Genomic DNA, 19,241 nt, shown 5'->3' on the forward strand with positions numbered 1-19,241 from the left:
GAACAGTTTCCAATACCTGAACATGTTTTTGGATTTTATAATACATAGAGGTCATGAGTATTGCAAACTAACTTCAAGGCCTTCAGAAAAAAAAAAAAAGTAAGTGCATGCTGACCAGAGACTAATATAGTTGTCTTCTGAGAGACAGAGGCAGAGCATGACAAATACAGAGGCAAATGCTAGCTGCAAATGATTGAACTGAGAAGGGGTCCCAGTTGGAGGAATTAGAGAAAGGACTGAATGAGCTGAAGGGGCTTGCAACACCATAAGAACAACAATGCTAACCAACCAGAGCTCCCAGGGACTAAATCACTACCCAAAGACATGGACTGACCCAAGGCTCCAGCTGCATATGTAGCAGAGGATGGCCTTGCTGGGCACCAATTTGAGGAGAAGCCTTTGGTCTTGCCAAGGCTGGACCTCCCGGTGTAGGGAAATGTCAGCTTGGGGAGGTGGGAAGTGGGGTTGGTTGGGGAGGGGGAACACCCTTATAGAAGAAGGGGATGACGATGGGATAGGAGGTTTATGTCCAGGAAACCAGGAATGGGAATAACATTTGAAATGTAAATACAGAATATCCAATAAAAAAAAAGAAAAGAAAAATAGTTTCTTTATCCAAAAGTTTGCAAGTGCCAATATTGCCTTTTACTCTGGCCATACTTCATAAACATTAACACAAAATTTTGTGTAATTTAAAGAAAAACTTTTAGCTATTCATTAATTCTTACCTTAGGTTGTTATTCAAATGAGTTGTATATGATTGCATGTGCGTGCGTGTGTGTGTGTGTGTGTGTGTGTGTGTGTGTGTGTGTGTGTGTGTGTGTGTGATGTGTCCACATTTGAGGAGTGCCTTCCTGTCTTGCTTTCCATGGTGGGATTTTTTGAGACAATTTTTCTCAATGAAGATAGAGCTCATCAGTTGACTAAACTAGCAGGCACCAAGTATACATATTTTACCTTTGTATTCAAGCTGTAGAATAAATACACATAAAACTCTGGCCAAGTTTTTAGATGCATGTTGATATCTGAACTTATGTCCTTATTTCATTGAAAGAACTTAAGCCCAATAATCATTGTTGAATTGATATTCATTAGACCATTGTCATGCAACATGGAGAAAGTAATCATTCTCTTTTAATAAACCTAGAAAGCAAACATGCCATCATTCCACACATGATTATTGGAGTAACCTATTTTTCAAAAACAACATTTTTTTAAATTATTCTTGTATGAAGCTCATCAATTTGACTCATTTTCTAGCAAGAAATGTCAAATATAAAATTTATTTGAAAGTTGTGAGGTAAGTAGCAAACATATTGGAAATTTCCTGCATTCTTCATGGCACAACAGTCACTGAATATCTTAAGGAACTTATGTATACAGACTTATATATTGTTCATCTTTTAATAATCAATATACATGTGGAAAGTTATGGTAAATATATAATAATAAAATTTATGTTGGTACTATTACATCCACATTAAACTACACATTTTTTCCTTAGCTTTTAGTTGGCGATATTCAAACAATCCAGCCCAGTTTAAACAGTGTTAATGAAGGTGGGCAGAAGATAAAGAGTGAAGCTGAATTTGAGTTTGCATCAAGACTGGAGAAGGAACTCAAAGAACTTAACACTCAGTGGGATCACATATGCCGCCAGGTATGAATAGTTTAATTCACTGTGGCTTCTGTACAATAATTTAGTAAATTTTCTGACAGTCTATCTTCCTCATTTTCTTTATTTCAAAATTTCTTCCTGATTATATTGCTTATCAAACACTCTTATGTCAAATGAATTAGGTTTCTTCTAACATATAGAAGTATTTTATAGTTTATACATTTGAAAGTCTATAATTGTGAAACAAAAAATAAATTTTAGTTCTGATACTGTATTTTATTAATTGAGTTAATGAGAGAGAGGAGTAGTATGCATATTATATGCATATGGCATATATAATAGCTATTATATAAGTTTAATTCAACACTATATATGCATTAAATGATACATATAATACAATATGTAACACATACAACATATTTGTATTATATATCATATACATAATATAATGTATGTTGTATAAAAGTAAATGACTTTACCTAAAATATTTATTTTATATATTACATGTGATACATATAACATAATATACAAAAGTATAATATACTGTATGTCACATGTATGTCACAAACTATACATATTATATGTTATATATAATAAGTTATATATTATATATTAAATAACACACATATGCAGTCTATGTGTGACATATATTGTATATTATACATACAGAATTATATATAATTAATATATAATATATAAAATATAATAAAGAGTAAATAATTAATATAAAGTATGTAATATCTACAATCCAGTATCTAATGTATAATGTAAAATGTCTGATATCCAATGTCCAACATAATATGATGTATGATGTATGAAGTGTGATATGTAGTATGTGATTCTCAATAGGTGATATATTTTATGTAACAATATGTTTATATATATATACACACATATATATACACACATATGTATACACACACATACACACACGCACTTGTACACGATGGAAATAGCATATGATACATAGCATGTGAAATGTAGCATGTACCATGTACCATGTAACATGTAGCATGCTATGTGTCACATGTAACATGCAACATATAGTGTGTAACATGTAATGTGTCATGTGTAGTATGTAGCATGTTGTGTCATATGTAGCATGTAGCAGGTCATATTTAGCCTATATTGTGTAACATGCAGTTACTGTCTAGCATCCTGTGTGTAACATGTAATATTTACCTTGTCATATGAAGCATGTAGCATGTCACATGTAACAAATGGTTTGTCACATGGGACATATAGCAATTAGTGTGGCATATGTAGCATGTGGTGGATAGCATGTAGCATGACATATTGAGTGTGTAGTGTGTTGTATATTGTGTTTAGAATAAAGCATACATTGTCATATGTAACATGTATTGCATAGCTGGAAGCATGTTGGATTTCATATGTAGTATATGTTGTATAGCATGTAGTTTGTAGCAAGTAGCATGTCCTGTGTATTATATAGCCTGTAACATGTAATGTGTTGCATGTCATATGTGATGTGTGATACGCATATAGCATGGAGCATGGAGCATGTATATTTGTTATATGTTATATGTTATATTGTATATCACATGTTACATGGTGATAGTTATATGGTACACATTACATATTCCATAGAACATATTACATGTTATATAAGTTATATATATGATATTTTTACATATAGTATACAATATATAATAAATAATATATGTGAAATTTTATGATACTATATGTGGTATACATTATATGATATAAGAATATAAATATTATATGTTATAATATAGTATATATGTATGTAATATATATTTTGTATTATGTAGAATATACTTTATGTTACACATTACAAACTATATATTACAATTACATGTCAAATGTTATATGTTATATCTAATTTTGGCATTAAATTTTGGAAAATAAAACATATTTATAAGAAATGTGCATCTAATTTTTGTTCCCCACGACATAATATTTTTTATTAGAGCAGTGTTTACTTTTTAACTGAGTAATTAGAAGTTAAAGACAAGTTTCATTTGTGTGTTATATGACAATTCTTATCTTTGCTTTTTTTCCCCTTTGATTATTTTTATGTAATATTTTGCATTTGAAAATAAAAGAATCCATAAAGGCAATAGATAAGTTTAATTTCAGAAATAATTTATAACAGTGAGTTAAAACAAATATTTACATTTAATACAATCATTAATAAGTAACAGTTCTATTAACTCACAAATGAGATAGCCCTTAGACAGCTAACTTGCAATCTTCTCCTGCTATAGTCATTAAACGAAGCGTTTTCTAGAATAAAAAATGATTAAACTTTGGATTACATCTCTGAAATTTTTACACGTCCTGGGTGTGATTTGTTAGTTTTAGGAATATTCTGCACTACAATGCATACACTAGGACTAGAAAGCATACAAATATTTTATTGAGAAAATAAGTTTGGTGAGTAGCAAGAAACTTTAAAGAATCAAAACTATTTTACTAATACAAACATATTTTCATAATTTATAGAATACTTTTATAATTTCTAGATTTTCATGATTTAATTATTTCAAACAGAGAAACCAACAATGGGGAAAGAATGAAATAACTCTTGGAAATTAATTAGTATAATATTTATTTATTAATTCATTTATATATTTATTCATTTTACATCCTAATTGCAGCCCTCATGCATTCCTGGTCGGTCCCTCCCTTACAGACCCTCCTCCTATTACATCTTCCCCTTCTCTGAGAAGTAGGAGACCACCTTGGATTCCATCCTGCCTAGGACATCTAGTCTCATCAGATCTAAGCACATCCTCTCCCAATGAGGCCTAACCAGGCAGTCCAGCTAGGGGAAGAGAGTTCAAGGGTAGGCAACAGTCAGAGATAACCACCACTCCAATTGTTAAGGGACACTTGTGAAGACCAAACTGCACCTCTGCTCCAAGTGTTTTGGGTTCTAACCTGTGAATGCTCTTTGGTTAATAGCTCAGTGTCTCTGAGCTCTCATGGTCCCAGTATACTTGATTCTATAGGTCTTCTTGTTCTGTGCTTGACCCCTTTCTGTTTCCTCAATTTTATACCCCACTCTTCTATACGACTCATCAGTTTCCATCTGCTCCTGGATGAAGCTTCTCAGGAGACAGTTATGTTAGGCTTCTGTCTGCAAGCATAGCAGAATATCATTAATATTGTTAGGGGTTGGCTCTCTTCCATGGAATGGTGTTTTAGTTAGGGTTTTACTGCTGTGTCCAGACACTATGGCCAAGGCATCTCTTTTAAAGTACAACATTTAATTGAGGGAGCTTACAGGTTCAGAGGTTCAGTCCATTATTATCAAGGCAGGAGCTTAGCAGCATCTGGACTGACATGGTACAGGTAGAACTGAGGGTTCTACATCTTCATATGAAGGATGCTAGGAGAAGACTGGCTTCCAGGCAACCAGGATGACACACTTTCCCCAACAAGGCTACACCTCCAAATAGTGCCATTGCTTGAGCCAAGATTATTCAGATGACCACAGATTGGTCTCAACTTGTGGCAATCACTAGCTATTCCCTCAGTTTATGCTCCATCTTTATTCCTGAGCATCTTGTAGGAAGGACAAATCTGAGTTGAAGGTATGGTGGGTGGGTTGATATCCCCTTCCCACAACTGAAATCCCACCTGGCTACAGAAGTTGGTTACTTCAGTCTCCATATCCCCTGCTGATAGAAATTTCAGGTAGGGTCAACCCAGAGACTCTTGTAGCCTACCATGTACCAGGTCTGGAGATAGTCCCAGAGATGTGCCCCCACCGATGATTTCCATTCTCACTCGCAGCCACCTCCCTCTCTCCACCCCACACCTGGTCCCCATTCTCATTCACTTCCTCATACCATCTCCCCCAACCATGTTCCCTCTCTTCATCCATTTAAAATGACTATTTTCTTTCCCAGTCTGAGTGAGACTCACACAACTTCCCTTAGACCCTTGTTATTATTTAGTTTCATTCGGTCTGTGGATTGTAACATGGTTGTCTTACACTTCATGGCTAATGTGCATTTATAAGTTAATATATACCATAGTGTCTTTCTGGATCAGGGTTACCTCACTTGGGATGATATAGGAGCATATTTTTATAACTATTGCATTTTTTTAAGTTTCCTTGCTTAAGACCTACTGTTAAATATAATGTGTATTAAAAATACATTGTTCGAAAAAGCAAGCAAACAAACAAACAAAACCAAAGGGGACAGGAAAAGAAAAACATTGTTCAAAAATATTATGAATTTACTGACATATTGCTTAACAAAAACTTGTCATGGAATCTAACTTCATACTGATCCTGGTATTTAATCATAAATATTTTTATATCTCTTTCATTCTTGAGATACCACAATCCTCATACACGTGCTGTCCCAAATGACCAAGTTTTTCAGAGTCACAAATTCTGCATTTTGGGAGCGAAGAAGTGAGTACAGTAAAAGACAGGCTGAGGCGTTGTTTCCCATTCATTGTTCCTGAGGCAAGAAGAGAAAAGAACTATAAATCATTCTTTTATAGAAATATTTGCATAGCACAATGATTATATAGTGTTTCTCTTATGTTAAGAATAATTTGTTAGAAATTGTTAAATTTTCTGTAGTATTTAAAGATGTTTAACAATCCTAATCTGATTTTTAAAATTATAAAATGATAAATAATTTATATTATAACTAACAAATAACAAATAACAGCAACATTATTTAAAATCTCAGAGATAATATATCTAAATCAATAATGTTAAGATTTAGCTATTAAATTAAAGGATAATTCTTTTCAGTTAGTCCACAAAAAATGATCTATGCTCAAAAAAGGAATACAAAGAAAGAATTAAGTAGTGTTTTGTATTTATCCGTAACTGAAATTGCCATAATTTGTATATATTTATAAAATATTCAAATTCATTAAAATATAGCTCAATTGATTAAATATTTAATTCTTTTATTTATTTTATTTGACCATGGAGTTATTAAACCTTCATATCAGAAATAAATTGGAATACAATAGACATTTTATATATCTTTATGAAAATTCTACTTAATGGAGATGATGGCATTGGAATGAGTCAATTATCTAAGAAGACCAAGTCATTTCTTATTCTGATGTCATATGTTAAAGAAAATGGGTGAAATAATACTCAATATTAGACTTGAAGATTTCACAACAGAAGATGTGAAGTACTTTATGATTTATCTATCATAAGAATAGAATACAATATAATCAGCTGACTCTGACAATTGTGTGCATTTCAGTTGAACATGGCATTTCCTTCTAAATTTATCACATTGTCCTTGCTAATATGCTTGCCATAACTGAAATGTTTGAACATAATCCTTTTAACACAGGAAAACACAAACATTTCCTAATTTTTATCAGGCTAATTAAATCATGGATTGTCACATTTATAAAAGACCTTGGGAGCTAAACATACTAACTCTTACTTTAGTTATGAATGTGATGAAAGACAATTGATGATGTTACTTTTCTAGGGCTTTAGTCCAATCATTCTGATCCCAAACAGCTTCCCTTCCTGTATACTCAAGCTATCATTGAAGACTGTATCTTCATGTCCCTAAAATGTATTTTTGTTCACTTTGCTATAGTTTACTTTTAGAGCATATTATGTATTTTTTACTACAGATCTTGACTAACTTCTTAGTCTTTTTAATACTTTGTATCCTCTTTGGTTACTTCAAAAGATTAAGGGAAAGCATACTAACCATGTAAAAATTTAATAGCATGTTGATTTGTGCTCTTTATAGACTCACTGTCCAAAAATATGTGTTTATTGGAAAAATTGTTAAATTTAGTGTTGGCGATTTATCAAAGATAACTATTTTAACTTGGTCTAGAGGTTAGTATATTTATGTAGAGAGAAAATTCAATAATTATATTATTTTGTTAGTTCTGATGTATGATTCTACAGATATTGAATATCAACCATGCTGAAATCTTTGTTTCTGTAATATGAGGCAATATTTAAAATACAAAAACTTGTTCAGTTCTAGACTGAATCACTGCTAAGAGTTACACTTAAATGGACGATGGAAGAATTTTACAACAAGTGTAATACTATAGGATACTTTGTAATAGATTTCAGATATAGGGCATTGTTTTTAAAGTTACAGATTTTGCTATTTTTCTGATAAATAACTACTAAATTATAAAACACCTCAAATGCTTAGAAAGGGATGTGGCTTTAAACATATACTTTACAAGATGGCGCTGTTGCACAGTGGTCCAGAGTTTGTCAACTGTCAGAGAATTCTCTGTGCCAAACTCTAGAACTAAAACAGAAAATGACCAACAAAAAAAAATCTTCTGACATACATTAAGTGTGTCTACATATATTATTTAACAATGTGATTTTCAAAAACAATTTATATATTAATCAACTTTTTATTTTGCTATAGATATGTTAATGGCAAATGTACATCACAATTTCTTTATTCCCTCACTAAAATATATCTGGAAATGTTTCCAACTACTAGTGTTTCCAAGCTGAACTGAAAAGTTTACACACAAATTTATACACTTCAATTCACTCTTAAGAATGAAAAAGAGAATCTAAGATTCAAGAATATTAACATTTTAAACATATTTGTCTGATATACTGTCTAAAGTTTATATACTTTATTATTCTCAACAGGCATGGAAATTTCTTTCTGCCACCTCTCCCAAACTGATCATCTTCAGTATTTAATCTTTGCATATTTTATGGAAAATATATTCATTATGATCACTTAATTATTAGTCATATTTGAACATACTCTTCAGATACACACATGTTACATGTGATATGTATTATTAATATCATGTACTATGATATATCATGTGTGTATTGTATGAGGCCATATATTCCTTCTAATAAATCACTTACGCATTTTCACTGTTTTACATTTTGATTTATGAGAACCCTTAAGTAATAGAATATTAAATTATTCAAATATTATATGAAATTGTCAGTGTATATGCCCATATAATTAACTATAACATTTTCTATTTGCAAAGAAAATTGCTACTTAGAATAGTGAGCCTTTTATTAACTGTGATTACTAAGTGGCTCTAGCTTATATTTAGAACTGTATAGCATATTCATACCCCATGAGTTTTAGTTTTTTGTTTGTTGTTGTTCTTGCTGTTTTCTTGTTGTTTGTTCCATTGTTTGTAAAGATAGGTTTGCACTTTAGCTCAAGGGTCAATTCTCATTTATATAGCTCAGGCTGAACATGAACTCCTAATAGCCTCCCAGAATGCTTTTTATTATAGTCATAGTCCACAACGATTGGCTGCCATGAAAAGTTTTTTTTCTGCATTCAAGAACAACTTGAGAATAATTATAAAATAGCATTCTAAATGTAATGAGCTGCAAAAATTAATAATCAGGTCTAGTGCTAACTTAGTCTATTTTTCCAGAAAAAAATCAGTAGGACCTTTCCAGGGTTTTCTTCAACTGGATACCCTGGCGAGTTCTGCTGGTCTGATCACCAATCGTACAAGTGCTTTTTAGTGAGGCATGTCTTTGAAATAATCACAGCACTAGTTTCTGCCAAGCTGGTTGTGCATTGAGACAAAAATTCCTAAGTAGATTCAGGTATACTCAATTTCTCTTTCACGTGAAAGGTGGTGAATATTGGTTTATTTAGCTCATTTCCCATGTTCTTTTTTTGCTTCATCTTTACTAGCTAAGATTTGCTGTTTATAGAATGATAAATAATAGGGTCAAAATAAAGCATCTTCACTGAAAATACTTATGATTTACCTATTTTGGGATATTAGTGGTTCTTTTATTTTATGTCTTGTTTGTTTTCTTTTTAAATTCAGGTCTACACCAGAAAGGAAGCCCTGAAGGCTGGTTTGGATAAAACTGTAAGCCTCCAAAAAGATCTATCAGAGATGCATGAGTGGATGACCCAAGCTGAAGAGGAATATTTAGAGAGAGATTTTGAATATAAAACTCCAGATGAATTACAGACTGCTGTTGAAGAAATGAAGGTAAAATAAACCAAAGAAAACAAAGTAAAAATAGAAAGAAATATAACACCATCAGATAGTGATTCTTCAAAATACCACATCTTGTAGGAACATGAAAATGGTGTTTATAATAACTTTCAAAAACTAATCCCATTAGATTTTTAAAATAGAGATTGATTACTGATGAGGAAACAATTGATGGAGGTCAGATGCTGTTTTGCAAAGTTTGCTTTGTAAAACATTTCTGAAAAAGTGCATTTCATGTGAAAGGATCTGAGTCATGAGAGAAAACCAACATGAAGAAAATACATCTTCAAAGCACATTCTTATCACAGGAAATACTTCCAACAAACAAAGATCCTAAGACAAACTGGGAAATGAAATAATAATAATAATAATAATAATAATAATAATAATAATAATAATAATAACAACCACATAAAAAATTACATAAAAGAGATAGAGCAGAGGCTAAATGATTCAAGGTTCATTTGAGGCAGTGGGCAAATATCCATTAACATCCAAGTTGTGTGGGGTGGGTTAGGACAGGGGTCAGCATTTAAAGGGTTTCACAAAAAAGCCTGTGATGATTTTAAATTTGATTGTGAAGAGGTCATGATAAGACTAGCTATATAAATAGTACATATTTGAAACTAATTCAGATCATACTTTCTTGGTCAATCAGAAATAAATAAGGCAAATCTTCATAGAACAATTGATTACACATGTACATGTTTTATCTGTAGTGGAACAACATGGACGGATAATATGTCACACTATTCCATTTTAGTCAAATTCAGTTATGATTTTCCAAATTCTTTTCACGTGTGGTGTGCCATGCTATAATATTTTCACTTCCTGATGGCTTTTGTCTATCACCTGTAATAAAAGTCTATAAATATTTCTTCATATCCCTGAGAAGATAAATGCCACATTTTGTTGCCACATTTTCTGCTTTGTTTCTTGCCAGATTCTTTTGTTTGGCTTAGTCTTTCACTCACCATTCCTTGGCCTTTTATATACTTTAATATGTATAACCTGCTAATTGATGGTAACACTGGAGCAACCAACATTTTTGTATTTGTATACATATCAACTACCCAGTCGGACGTTTTTTGTTTTTGTTTTTGTTTTTTTTTTTAATTTTCATTGATGCAGATTAGTAGCACACTTCAAATTTTAAAATTGTAAAAACAATCCTGAAAGTAAGTGAGCAGTCCAATCAGTTTTTCATGTTGATTGGCATGTTTAAATAATTGGTCTAGCTACACAATTGGTGCAGTATGCTGTACAATTGAAAGGGAATGGCTCAGGCAGCCTCTGGCAATAGAAGCTAAGGAATTGGTAAAAAATCCAATTTCTTGAGGTTCTGCTTGCAAGTTAAGGAATTTCTTGAGGTCAGTTCGCTATCTGCTGTACAATGATAGGGCTTGCTCCAGACTTCTAACTGTTATTATTTGAACATTCTATTCATTTGTATTGTTGTAAATACCAACAGACTTATTTTGACATCTCTCTCATTAAGAGACCAGAGATCTCCTATCGCTTTATTTATTTTTTTCTGATATTAAAATGACACTACTGTTTGGTAATTGATATTATTTTATCTTTTCACAAGTAAACAAAAAATTTGCCTATTTTAAGGGACTGAAAGGAAGTTTTTGATGAGCAACCTCATGCTTTGTATCTCTTTTAGAAACCATTGTTAATTATATTTTCTATCTTCATAATTAAAAAAATATTGAATTCATTATAGCAGATGTTCTTTTATTAACATTTCACTGTTGTAGTTTCAATCCTGGATCTTAGGATAACACAAATTTGTAATAAAAAGAAATTATACAAACATAACTTTGCTTAATCACTAAAGCACTAGTATTAGTATTTGAGAAGGTATAAGGATCACCTAGAATATTTGTATAAAAATTAGTTGGAGGCTGGTGAGATGGCTTAGTGGGAAAAGTGATTTTTGACAAGCCATAGGATCCCAGTTCCAGCTCTTGTACCCGATTGCTGGAAGGAGAGGAACATATATTACAACTTGTCTTCTGACATCCAGATGGATGCACACACGATTGAAGTAAATAATAAATGATAAATAAAATATGTGACTCTGCCAAAGAGTCAGAATTTGGAATTCAATGAGCCTTTGGGGTATGTCTGAAATAATATGTTTTCAAAAATATTCCATGTAATGACAGTTCCAGACTGGATTATGCTTTGAAAACCATTCAGTCAAAATATTACTGAGCTTATATAAAATTAGATGCATGGAAAAGCCAAAACATACCTTTTTATGAAGATGGTATTTAACAATATAGGATACATAGTTCAAACCTACCTAAATTTACAAATTTTGTTATGTAGGTAATTGCATTTTTTGAAGACACTATTACAAGTCTTCCTCACCCCACATCAGAAGTCAGACATACTTAAACTATAATAAAGAAAAGACATAGATTTAGAAGCATTCATTTAAATTGTTTGACTCTTTCAAAATTTCTAATCCAGACTAACAGAACATGTTAGTTCTGTTTGAAGTTTGATTCTAATGATGGTAATAGGCCAATATTTCTGAAAGTTTTTGATAATTATAAGAATACCACAGGCAAAAAAGATTTACATAGAAACAAACCCCAAGCTCATATGATGCTTGAAAATTTTATAAGAACAAACTGATTTTTCAAATGCTTAAAACCATGAAATAAATGATTTTATATTTAAAGTGTTCTGTATATTTTACTATACTGCATATTTTATGGCATTCTAAGACTAATTCCAATTCATGCTTAAAATATAAATATATGAAACAGTATTTTATATCTCTCTTTTCCATATACTGCCCATATTCTGAACTGTTCACACTATTTGTAAGCAGGACCAAATTCCAAATAACCCTAGCCAGAATCTGCATTATTTCACATCAATTACACTTTAAAACTTTGTGACAACTACAAATATTAGGGAAGTAATATTGTCTGAACTCCCTTTCAACCAGTTTTAGAAGATTACATGTATATAATCCTCAAATTCCACGAAATATGAAAGCAATAATTCTGAGGCATATGTTTCCCATAGCTTTCCTGTAGGAATAATGTCTAGACATTAACTAAATTGGCTAGGATTATCATTGGATCTTCATAATTTTTCTTCCGTTTCTTATGTCCAATTCCTATTCACCGAATGGTATTTCCTTCATAGACAACATGTACATTATGTACTTTAAATACGTATAGTTGGTATTGTTGAAGTCAAAAAAAATTGAACTACAGACTATTCTCTCTCTCTCTCTCTCTCTCTCTCTCTCTCTCTCTCTCTCTCTCTCTCCCCCCCTCTCTCATGTTTGTTATGCGTGTTTACATGTGCGTGCTCCAAAATCTATTTTAAGTTTAATCTGTTTAAGTGTAAACAGTCTCGAAATGTTATGTGTTTCATGAAACTCTTTACAATTAGCAAAATGCAAGATGTGGAGAACCCTGGATAATGTTGATAAAACAAAAGCAACTATAACATTTTTGTTAGATGATATTGAAGACCAGCTTGGGGGCTTTGCTTAGATTAATGCCAGAGTAGAGATAACTCTGTTATAGAATCACTTTCTGTCTTGAAGAAAAAGAAGAATAAGACTGATGTTATGATTAAAAAAGTGATATTAGCCATTCATCAGAACCAGGACAAGGGATTCAGTACTATTTGATATATTGTGCTTTAAGATGTTTTGTATATATAAAATGTTCACATATATGTAATGCTTTTCTAAATATGACTGTATTATATTGTTGAATTGAGCTTCCATATTTTCAAATGGACTTGTCCAAGTTTTAAGTTTTATGAAGCAAATTTTCATCCAAAAGAAAAGGGAAGCAATAGCTGTGAGACTTTGTACTTTAGTTTTCTAGACTTTTTCTAAGTTTTCAATTACTGAAGAATCGTCTTTCATCAAATATCCCAAATATAACCGTAAACATTTTTTATATTTACTATCTTTTCATTTATATAGCATCTTCACTAAATTCAATTGTGATTCACCTGAAAATTTCATAAGTGTTGTTGATTATAGTCTTCTAAATATTTTCAAACATGTTATTAACACATGCAATTCTTAATTTTTGATGCAACTTTCTATAGATAAATACATATATTTGAAAAATATATATCCATGTACAGATAGCTTATCAAATTATTTTTATTTTGAGACAAAGTTTCACTTTTCCTAAGGTGACCTCAAAATTATTATATATCCAAGAATGGCCTTGAAATCATTTTTTGCCTGTATCTATATCCAAAGTAAAGGAAAAACAGGTGTGTGTACAGTACCCTACTATAGCCATTATTAAAGTCTATTATATTTTATACTACCTTTCAATTTTTAATCATACATAAATCTGAAATGAAAGAATTGGAAGGAGCATTTGTTTTATGTTCACAAACTACCTTAAAAATTCAACCAGGAAGAAATGGTATACCAGATAAGAATGAGTATTGGAAGTGATAAAGTTGAGTTGCTCTTAAGAGATTATGATTTGCTTTTCAGAGAGCTAAAGAAGAGGCCCTACAAAAAGAAGCTAAAGTGAAACTCCTTACTGAGACTGTAAATAGTGTAATTTCTCAAGCTCCACCTGCAGCACAAGAGGCCTTAAAAAAGGAACTTGAAACTTTGACCACCAACTACCAATGGCTGTGCACCAGGCTGAATGGAAAATGCAAAACTTTGGAAGTTAGTTGTTTTACTTTTTATCAGTTCAATGTCAAAATCATAATAATTAAGTATCTAAGTTTTATGTAAATAATTTAATCTAGAGTTCTTCATCCACACACCTACAATGTGTATAAATTGTGACAGTTTCTTAACTTTCATAAAACTCTTTTTAGTCTGTGAATGATCATGATAGATTTTGTGTTATAATAGAGATGGCACAGCATTTATGAATGCTTTCTCTTCTTTCAGTTAACCAGAGTTCAATTCATAAGACCTGATATAGGGTGTTCACAACTGCTGCAACTCCAGTTCCAGGGGATCTGGTGTTCCTTCAGGACTAAATTGGCATTTGCACAGGTGTTATATACGGGAACATTCACATATGGTCATAAATACAAAAATGCTTTTAAAAAGATATTTTTGTATGTATTTTATGGTTTATAAATTAACTATATGATTTAAAATACTTAGACAACAATTATATTTTACTGGTCTTATAAGATTATGAAATTTATAAATACTAGATTTTTATAAATTAAATTGATTTACATACATTTAAAGGTACATAAATTTATTTAATTCTCTCACATGTCAGCATTCTGTGTAGAAATTTATTTTTATTAGAATGGTTTTAATAATCATCATTGGGCCCTCTATGCTTCTTTTTAGAAGATATTGCCTAGCTAGCTCATTTTTATATTTTCTATTTATTCATTTTCACAAATGGTACTTTATTTTATTCACTTGGTTTATTCAATGGACTGTTTTTATGTGAATATAGAAAAGAATTCAAGCACTGCATACATTATTCATTCTATCAAAAATAGGTAGCTATTTTTATTTTGAAAATGCAAAGGGGAAAGAGGATATAAAACTTTCAAATGGGTATGATTTCCAAAACAGGGCACAAGTTGAACTTTACATTTTCTATTCCTAGATATAATTGTCTCTGTGAATATGCTTGATCAATAACGGGTTCAGCTACACCACTATTTTTGAGTTATAATATTTTAATAGAGTTTTGCACTTCTTGAAATGTGAAGGCATATGGAAGGCAGATGTAGTTCTGACTGGTAAGATATAGAGTAAAATATTTGGAGGGGTGTTGGTTGATAATTTCAAGCATGCATATAAAAATTTTGTAAAAGTCTACCCCCACTTCCTTTCCTCCTTTTCTTCTTATATCTCCACCAGTATTGCAAATTGATCACAATTTCAATCCTTTCCTTTTCTTTATTTCTTTATTTCTTCCCTCTTTCTTTCCTCCCTCCCTTGCTCTATCTCTTTGCCTTCTTCCTTTCTTTCCTTTCATCCTTTCTTTCTTTTATCTTTCTTTCATCCGTTTTTCCTCTTTCCTTTGTTCTTCCTTTTAACCTATAGAGTTATTTGAGTGGAGTGTAAGTAATCTCACAGGGACTGTAATTGTAAAACAATCTGACTTTCTTTTTTCCAGTAGCATAAATTGCCAATATCTTCTCAAATAGGTGTGAGATTTTCTTATTTCTACAGTCCTACCACAACTAAAGGCTAAGGTTGGTCTGACTTTATTCTATGGGTCCTATGGATGATGTCTCAACTACCATGCAACAACATCGATGTATTCATAAAATAGTTTCCTTTTAGTCATTCACTGTCTTTGGATCTTACAGTTTTTCTGCTTGATTTCCTACAATGATACGTGAACCTTGGAAGAAGTGGGGTATAATATAGAAATACCTTATGGAGAGATGAGCATTCTGAAATCTCTTATTGTCCACACCTTGATCAGCTGTAGATTTTATGTTAATCACCATTTATTGGAAAAATAAACTTCTCAGATGAATATTGAGGGCTACACTAATCTACTGATAACAACTCTATAGGAATCCATTTAATGCTGTATATATTTATCAGAATAATAGTATAACAAATAGTTTTGCCTAGACTTGTACAATAAATTGTTTAGACAAAGGAGTTCTGTAACAATGAATACTTATAAAGTTATATATAAAAATATGGCAAAACAATAAGAAACTGTAAGTATGAATTTTGCTTTCACCTTACCTATGGTATATAAACTTCCATATCTATCTATAGGTTTCTGTTTCCCAATTAGTTAATACTATTATATATTTATTAATTTGCATAATATTCATTTAGAATTTCCAATTCTATTCTACTCATTTCTGTGACTGGTTTTGCCGTTACCCTTCTCTTCTGTGTTCAGTTTCTTACTGGCTCAAATATTGAGTGTTGTTGCAAGTTTTCTCACATTTCACATCATTGAAATGCCTTTTCCTTCTATTGAGTAATAGAGAGTTGAGCATATTATTATGCAGACAGTATTATTTTTCTAATACTGAAAATATTATTCCTTTGTCTTTTGAATTTTTGAGCAGTTAAGAAGTCTACTATCAAACTTTTTTCCCTTTATTTTGGTCTGGTACCTTTAATTTTCTCTTTGTAGGCCACACTCTGTAGTTTTGTTTTATAATACATGGATATATATTTCTGGATAATTTTATTTTGTCATCTAGAAGGTTAATGAGAACTGTGAAACTGATATATTGTTTCTTTTTATAATGGTCCTCGATTATATTTTTGAGTATTGTCTTTTCTCCGATCTATACATCCCTCTAAGATCATTTTGCATAATATCAGTGAATAATCTCTCTGTTTCATAATGTTTCTCAATTTTGTTGGATCGTTTCCTATTGTTAACTGTGAATGTCCAATTTAGAATAATTTCTGAAGTCTGAGATTAAGTTCTTAAATTTTTATCTACTTGTGCCTATTCATACATATGCTTACTTATGATTGCATGTATGTGTGTTTACATTTTCCCAATGAATGCATTCACATTATTGAGAGGTTTATACTCTATAAATCTGACACTTTCTCATAATTCTGTTTTGTATAATAACTCCTAATTAAAACAATTGACACATTTACCATCTGTTTGATTAAGTTTCATGTCACTAATTATAAGAATTTAATAATTTTGTTTTCCTAATAATGAAATGAATGACAAATTCTGTTAGCTGTCAAATCTGGAGCTTTTTGTAGTGATATTTTTATATTTACCTGTAGTTCCAAATCTATTTTCTCTTTCTTAGATTTTGTTTTGTTTTGTTTTTAATAATTTTCTTTTTCTTGGATATTTTATCTATTTAAATTTCAAATGTTATCCCCTTTCCTCCCGCTCCCATACCTCCCTCTCCCCTCCCCTTTCTTCTATGAGGATGCTCCCATTCCCATCCACCCCCTCAAATTATAACATTTAAACGTCAATATCATAATTTATACATTCAAATTTTAAATAGTTTAATATTTGGAATTTATCAATAATTATTATAGTAAGAATAAGAATTTTTATTTAAAAACACCTCCTGTCTCATAGGCTCTTATTGTCAATCTTTCAATGTTAGTACAAGGAGAGAAACCCTTCATATATATAATCTTTGCTTAAATGGTCATAAATATCTTTCTAATGCCAAGATATATTTGTGATAATTAATCTGTTGTCACTTGCTAAATTATGCTGACTAATCTGCCTCGTTCTTTGCAGATTCTATATAATTTATTAGAAACATTGGTTGCCTTTATTTATATACATTTTCAATCCCATAAACTGAAAACATCTTCAGGTATTCATGGTGCCTTGAAATACTGAGTTTAACATGATTTCTGTATGCCTTTACAACACGTTCCTATGAAAGTTACCCTTCTTTGCTCAATGTATTAATGGTCCCCAGACATTATCTTATTTATCTTGTTTGCTCTGGGGAATTGAGCCTTCATTTCCTTCATGAGTTGTCAAATTACAGCAAGTTGCCCTTGTTTCCTCTGAACTGGAAAGGAAAAGCCTGTAGCTCTTTCTGAATATGCTCGTTTACTACACAGATTGTGCTCTTTTTAAAATTTATTTTTATTTATTCTTCTATCATACTATACATTATCAGAGGATCTTCCCTTCCCTATTCTTCTCCCAGTCCTTTCTCCCCCTACCTCCTGTGTCCTCCCATGCACTCCTCCTTTGTTCCCTTTCAGGAAAGAGCAGGCATCTCTGTGATATCAACCAAATATGGCATAGCAAGTGCAGTAAGACTCGGTACAAAGAATCATATCAAGGTTGGACAGGACTACCTAGTAGGAGGAAAAGGGTCCCAAGAGGAGGCAAAAGGGTCAGAGACATTCCCACTCTCACTCATACTATTAGCGGTTCCACAAGAACACCAAACTACACAACCAGAATATATGCAGAAGGCAAAGCGCAGACCTATCCAGGCTCCCTTATAGTCAGATCTGCCTCTGTGAGCCCTTATGAGCCCTTATCAGTTGATTCTGTTGTCTGCTATGTTATGATGTGCTTGATCCCACTGACTCCTACAATCCTTCCTCCCCATCTTCTGCCCAATTTCCCAAGCTCTGCCTAATGCTTGATGTGGGTCTCTGCATCTATTTCCATCAGTTGATGCATGAAGCCTCTCTGATGACAATTGGGCTATGCACCAATCTATGTTTATTGCAGATTATCATTAGGAATCATTTCAGTAATATTTTTTGTTAAGGCACATTTAGTTCTACTATAGGTGTCTGAGCTATCTAATCTCTGATTTCCGGCCCTGAAGTAACTGCCAGGTATGGGCTATCTCTTGTGATATGGACCTCAAGTTAGACCAGTCATCTTGTAATCTCTGAGCCACAATTGCTACAGTACATCTTGCAGGCAGCCTAGCTTGTAAGTTAAAGATTTTGTGACTGGGTTGTTGTTCCAATACCACCTATGGATGTCTTGCCTGTTTAAAGAAGATGGTTGTACCAGGCTCAAAATTTTCCAGTTTTAGAGTCCTCTCTAGGTCACCCTAATAGGTTCCAAGGAGTTTTCACTGCACTGTGTGTGCACTCTTCTATGCGTGCTCCAATGCAAGTCCTCTCTCCCTCTGGAGGGTTGAGAGTTTCCCACAGTGGAAATATACTTACCAA

At 32.0% G+C, this 19,241-nt stretch overlaps 1 protein-coding gene across 8 annotated transcripts in view; it reads left to right on the top strand.

The window, feature by feature from the left end:
• Positions 1 to 19,241, top strand: part of Dmd (dystrophin) — a 2,349,574-nt gene that overhangs the window by 962,326 nt on the left and 1,368,007 nt on the right. For all 8 annotated transcript variants that reach the window (XM_087599109.1, NM_001370876.1, XM_087599108.1 and 5 more), the window contains 3 exon segments: positions 1,505 to 1,660; positions 9,428 to 9,598; positions 14,112 to 14,294. In XM_087599109.1, coding sequence (XP_087455235.1) covers positions 1,505 to 1,660; positions 9,428 to 9,598; positions 14,112 to 14,294 — 510 coding nt within the window.

The sequence above is a fragment of the Rattus norvegicus genome, chromosome X, assembly GCF_021556685.1.
Source record: "Rattus norvegicus strain SHRSP/BbbUtx chromosome X, alternate assembly SHRSP_T2T, whole genome shotgun sequence".
Taxonomy (NCBI): Eukaryota; Metazoa; Chordata; class Mammalia; order Rodentia; family Muridae; genus Rattus; species Rattus norvegicus.